General features: G+C 50.6%; 1 protein-coding gene across 2 annotated transcripts in view; it reads left to right on the forward strand.

Moving 5' to 3' along the window:
* TAP38 (thylakoid-associated phosphatase 38) overlaps positions 1 to 5,446 on the forward strand; it is a 29,227-nt gene extending 23,781 nt beyond the window's left edge. For both annotated transcript variants that reach the window (XM_048707270.2, XM_048707271.2), the window contains exons 7-11: positions 4,308 to 4,424; positions 4,558 to 4,612; positions 4,712 to 4,744; positions 4,869 to 4,915; positions 5,044 to 5,446. In XM_048707270.2, coding sequence (XP_048563227.1) covers positions 4,308 to 4,424; positions 4,558 to 4,612; positions 4,712 to 4,744; positions 4,869 to 4,915; positions 5,044 to 5,170 — 379 coding nt within the window. In that variant the 3' untranslated portion in view covers positions 5,171 to 5,446. The remainder of the gene's footprint in view (positions 1 to 4,307; positions 4,425 to 4,557; positions 4,613 to 4,711; positions 4,745 to 4,868; positions 4,916 to 5,043) is intronic.
* The last annotated feature ends 848 nt before the right edge of the window (positions 5,447 to 6,294 follow it).

A 6,294-nucleotide genomic window follows, 5' to 3' on the forward strand; every position in this document is an offset into this window, starting at 1 on the left:
TTTCAGTCCGATAGTTCAGCTCTTCCCCAAACGTCGCCGGCAACGTGATCTTTTCGTTAGGATGACTCCTGCCGGGATTAACTCCTTGAAACGTGCCGGTAACTTCTAGTTATTCTTCTGCTATCTGAAGTCTTTTGATGACTGCTGGGGAGATCAGATTCAACCCGGCCCCGCCGTCCACCAACATTTTTGTGACCTTGAGGTTGCGGATTGTCGGAGAGACCAACAAAGACAAACATCCTGCTGCTGTGGTGTGGCTAGGATGGTCCTCTTCCTCAAAGATGACAGGCGTGCGTGACCATTTGAGCGGCTTCCGGACCCCCGACGCTAGTTCCACGACATTGACTTCCTGTGCCCACCACTTGAGCTGGCGGTGGAAGGTGTGCAAAGATGCACCCTCGTCAACGCACAGGGCGTCAGTGGCCTTTTGAAATTCCTGTTCACTGGTTTCCTCTTCACCCCCTCCATCACTCTCATCATCACAAACTTCCTTCTCTCGACCTCTGGCGGATTTTCTTTGGTTTCAAACGGGTTTGCCGAGGCGATTTACTTCACCGCCTCGGCCTTTACCGCCAGCAACATTTTGTCCCTTTTCCTTGGCACGCTTCTCATACTCTGCTCTCTGTCTATTGACTAGCTGCTCAACTTGATAACACTCTTGAAGGTCGTGGCCTTTGGTCCGATGAATCTTGCAATACGACCCATCACCTTTCCCAGCTTTCTCGGCAGCCGCGGCCTCCCGGCAGTCAGCGCACACGATAGCTTTCTTGATGGGGGCCTCAGCTTTGGCCTTCTTCCCGGTATTAGGTGTACCCGATCCTTTAACAGTCATCACTACCTTATCCTTCCGCTTCTTACTGCGCTTCTTGCTCTTCCTCTTACTGGTTGATTCATCATCATCCTCTGAATCAATATTGGTGCAATCTTCCTCTCCGGGCAACTTCCTTCCCTCCTCCATCCGAGCACACTTATCCATCAATGTGTATAGCTCCTTCACAGTCTTGGGCAACCACACGTTCATCTTGGAACGAATCCGGCGGTTGCGCACATTGGATTGGAAGGCAACTATCACAGTTGCCGGATGGATATTTGGGATGTTCCTATGAACTTTGCTGAATCTTTGTAAATACTTACGGAGGGTTTCTCCTTTCTTCTGTTGGAGAAGCTGCAGGTCGCTGGGTCGGCCTGGCTCTTGATGGCTGCCGGTGAAGGCGCCAATGAACTCATGACACATGTCGGCCCACGATGAAATGGAGTTATCCGGTAGGTGCATCAGCCAAGACCTCACATTGGACTTGAGAGCCAAAGGGAAGTAATTGGCGAACACCTTCTCATCTCTTCCCCCGGCAGCCTGAACAGGGATGGTGTAGATGCTCAGGAACTCTGCCGGGTTCAGCCTCCCATGGTACTTAGGTATCTCGGGCTTGAACATGCGAACGGACGGCGAACAGACTCGCCGCAACTCACGAGTGATGGCAGGGCACCTGTGATGGCCTGCCTTATTAGGGATGATAGACTACTCATATTAATAAGGAATTCCTTCTTTTCTGGTAGCCCATTCGGACAGAACTCCAAAGTTAAGCGTGCTCAGCTTGGAGTAGTGTCAGGATAGGTGACCGACCGGGAAGTTGCTCCCGGGTGCGCACGAGTGAGGACAAAGTGCGCAGAAAAGACTAGTATTGATCTGTGGGGCCAGTCTAGATCCCGCCAGGAGTAACGACCACCGGCGGGTGTGTCCGGGGCGTTACAAGTTGGTATCAGAGCCGGCCCTCGCGGTTACACGGATGTTTGCGGACAGGTGCGCGGTCATGTTGTTCATGACGTTTGTGACCCGTCGTGGCACACGGCATGATACATGTACCGGACTGGATGCATAGACGTATGTGCCAAGAGGGAACGTTCCTGTGGCCCGACGAGGACGTCGGTTCCTCTGAGTGGGGGTGTATGTGATGGCCTAGCTTATTAGGGATGATAGACTACTCATATCAATAAGGAATTCCTTTTTTTCTGGGAGCCCATTCGGACAGAACTCCAAAGTTAAGCGTGCTCAGCTTGGAGTAGTGTCAGGATGGGTGACCGACCGGGAAGTTGCTCCCGGGTGCGCACGAGTGAGGACAAAGTGCGCAGAAAAGACTAGTATTGATCTGTGGGGCCAGTCTAGATCCCGCCAGGAGTAACGACCACCGGCAGGTGTGTCCGGGGCGTTACAGCACCCAACCTCGAAAGGTAGGCACCCGCCAACCCCGAGCGCGGGTTCGTCGACGTCGGGGCCGTCGCACCCATCAGTCCGGCGGGGGTCGTCGCGGCGTTGTTCAACAACGACACGCGTGTCTCCCCTCCGCCTGTCCTTTGGGGCTCGTCGTTGGCCTGGACGTGCTCGAGGGTCAGAAGAGGCCATCGAGACGTCGTCGGGGTCTTGATTCTGCTGTGCTCGCGCTGGCTGCCGTTGCGGGGATTGCACCGTGGGGGTGGCCCCTTCCGTACGGCCAGCAGCTCGAGCCGTCGTCATCGCTTGGGGAGGCCGTGGCGGGCCAGCTCGCTGCGAGCCCCAACCTTCGGCGAAATCGAGCAGACTTTGGATGGTGGCACGCCATTCGTCCATCTGCTCGGCCGCTGGCGGAAACCTCAGCAGCAACTGAGCCCGCGCCATGGCCTCTGCGGCTGTGCTTGGCATGGGTGATGATGAAGTAGATCGCATCGTCACTCGGCTCTTGACGGTTGCAATGGCGGCAGCACCGCGTCTCCGCTGCTGTGGAGCGGTCACCTGGATGGCGTGGGGGGTGCGGCGAAGGCGCTCGAGGGCCAGCGGCTCTGTTGGGCGCAACAACTTGGTCGACCCGTCCCGGGGGAGGTGCGTGCGGCGGTCACTGTCGTGGTGGGTGCGGCCGGAGGGCGGCGATTCGCCCCGGATCGAGCGCCGTCGCTACAACTGTGCCCGTCGGCGAGAGAAGGGGGCGCGGGCGGAGTAACCCCCTCACCCGTATCTTGCGGAGCGTAGCCATCGGGGCGTTGCTGGTGCTGTTCTCCTCCGATGCCTTCTGCTCCTGCGTCGGCCGCGGGAGAAGTGGTGACGATGCCTCCTGCTCCGACCACGTCCCCAGCAGCGTCCATGCCCTCGCGCGCCTCCGCGGCCCCCGTGGCACCAGAAGCTACGGGCAGCGTAGCCTTTGAGGTGGATGGATGAGCTGAAGCATCGGATTTCTTCTTGGGCGCCATTGTCGATGGCGCCGCCGGAGGTGAAGATGGTGATGAAGATGACGGGCTGCACACATCTTCAGGTTCGCGCAAGTGGTCCCCCTACCTGGCGCGTCAAAGATGTGGCGGAAAACCACGGCCTCCTATGGGGCCAGAGCCCCTTGCTGGTTCGGCAGGGGGGACATCGCGTTGCACAAAGAGCAGACGAGCGTGGGGCAGCGCGGCAGGGATCACACGAGCAATTTACCTAGGTTCAGGCTGCCGTGAGGCGTAAAACCCTACTCTTGCTTTGGTGGATTGATGGTGGAAGAGTGGTGGTGGTGGTGGAGCATAGTACACTTGCCTGGCAAGGGCGGCAGTGGCTACGCGCGTATGGGGGTGTGAGTTATCCAACCTTCTAACCTCCTCTACGGTTGCTATGGGTCTTCTTTTATAGATTAAGGGGCTACCACAATGCCAAAGTAGTCATTATGCACTGATAAGATAGCAAACAGTGCTATCATACCTAACTCTGCAGACTGACAAGGCGCATTAAATGCATATTCAATCGAATCGTCACGTTATTGGAAGCCCGACAAGCCTTGTCGGGCTATCTCGCCAGCTCCATGCCTGCTTGATTGACACGTCGCAGGACGGGTGTCATCTGTAGGCATCATCTGTAGAACGAGGCTGCCATGTGACGGATGGCTGCCACTTAGTCATTTTGCGGCTTGACACCGCACTGATTGACGATGTGGGTCATGGCGGAGTAGTTGGTGAGGTGGTTCTGCTTTCGCAAGTCCCGGTAGGCCCTGCCGGGATGCCTTGGACGTCTTCTTTTGGAGGTGGTTCCGTCCTTGTCAAACTCGCCTGCCCGGCAAAGGAGGCATTTTCTTGATGGTATCTTGATTCTCTGGCTTGATCTTGGTCCTCTTGATCTGCATGTTGGTCCTTCTAAGTTTTTGGTTCCTTGTACTCTGGCTTGGGTTGGAGCCTTGATCTTGTTCCCGTGCCTGTGTACTGTTTAGGCAACAAATCCAGGGTTTGTTTTACCGACATATGGTTTACAGCACTTTTGGTAGATGGTGTACTGTACGTTAACTTTTTATGATTATGCAACCTCTTATGTGCAGAATAAAATTTAAAGGGGATCTAATAATCTCTTCACCTGACGTATCTCTGGTGGAGCTTGGACCAGATGCGGAATTTGTTTTGGTAGCAACCGATGGCCTTTGGGATTACATAAAAAGGTAAATCCACGTCATTTTTTGTTCTCCATGTTTTTAGTTGTACAGCCTTGAGTTTGTCATTTTTTTCGACCTCGTAAAGAGCTTTAGTTATCTGTTTAACATAATGACCAATATAGCTGACTGTATTCTACAGCACTGAAGCTGTAGCTTTTGTCAGAGATCAACTATGTCAACATGGAGATGTCCAGGTATGCAGTCTCTCTCTGCTTAAATAAATGATACTCACCATATGCCTTTTACAGTACAGTACATTTTTGTATGCTTGCTTATTTCTCATCTGTTTGTAGCGGGCCTGTGAGGCGCTTGGGGAGAAAGCTCTGGTATTGTTGTTTGCCACCTTCATATCTTCCATTCATTGTTTCCTTTCCACCTTTATATTCAGCGTTTATTAAACCTCCTGAGAATAAACCATGTTCTGATTTTCCTTTAAAAAAATGATTACAGGATCGGCGGTCACAAGACAATATTAGCATAGTCATAGCTGACTTGGGGTACTGGTTCTTAAACCTTTTGACATGAAATTTGTTTATACCATTTTGTTATTCGTGGTCTTTCATGCCTAGCCTAATTGACCATCTCTTGGCTTATATTCCTATAATTTGTTTTTTTTTCCTGGCAGGAGGACAAACTGGCAGGAGTTGCCCGTTCCAAGGCCAAACGTGTTGTTGGAGCTAAGTCAAGCAGTTGCGACTGTAGGGGCTGTATCAGTAGGAATTTGGATTTCATCGCTTCTCACTTTGCAATAGGCCTAGTTAAGGTCGGGGGTGTACATTTTCACATCTTCGGCTCCAGCTGCAAATATGTATGTACATCCTTATAGGTAATTAGTTTCCTGATTAAACTGTTTAGAGGTATCTGGACTGATGAAAAGAAGAAGAGAAACTTGTGCTCCAGCTGCTATCTGGCAGCGTACTACAATAGGGATCTGTGAGACGCCCGTCTAAACTTTCCTTTTCTCTTTCCCGTTTTATTGGGGATATAAAACCTTAAAATTTGGCACGCGTAAATAACATTTGATACCATCACTCCTTTCTAAAATGCGACACTTCTAAATTTTTGCCGCATGATAATTTATTTTGTGATAGCATGAACATGGTTGTATGCACTGTCTCTGTAAGTGGCCGATGCTGCACCAAACGGAATATCAACCTCTGTTCAAGCAACATGTATACAATTGGAATAGGTGGCCATGGAGTTCTTTTACTGAACATGGGTGGCAGCACAATCTCTGGATCAGTCCATCTTCTTTGATATAGGCATAGTGTCTTCTTTGATATAGGCATAGTGTCGAATATAACTTTACTAATTACGTTGTTTTATTTTCTTTTTATGTTTGACTTGTTGTGATGAGGACATCAATATCATTGTTACACCCACAACCCCTGTTGCTATACATACTGAACCAATTACTAGAGCTCCCATACGCCAATTGAATTATCAGGTATTTTCGTTTCTTGGTAATGATTCTAATGTTCATGAGAATATGATGCTGCCTAAATTGGATACATTTGTCTTGCTTACAAATGAAGGGCCTAGTTTGGACAAGAAAGATGAACCTTGGAACAAGTTCAAGCGTGGAGATGATGGCATGCGCAAGGGGATCCAAGGATCCAAAACGGAGTTACAAATGATGATTTCAGGACTTTGAAGCTACCATAAGTAGTGCATGATGCCTTGGACGAAATATACAAGATGCCACTTCATAAATTTCATCTAGAGGCTATTTTAGGTGCTGCGTCACCTTAGTATTGGGTCAGGCCCATGTATTTTCGAAATACTTAAGTATAGGTTGTTTTTAGAATTCGTATGTGTGGGAAACAAGAGTTAGAGTTTTGTTTAGATTAAAAGTTCGTCATAGCTGCAACTTCGC

This window comes from Triticum urartu, chromosome 3A (genome assembly GCF_056163025.1).
Source record: "Triticum urartu cultivar PI428250 chromosome 3A, HENAU_Tu73, whole genome shotgun sequence".
NCBI lineage: Eukaryota > Viridiplantae > Streptophyta > Magnoliopsida > Poales > Poaceae > Triticum > Triticum urartu.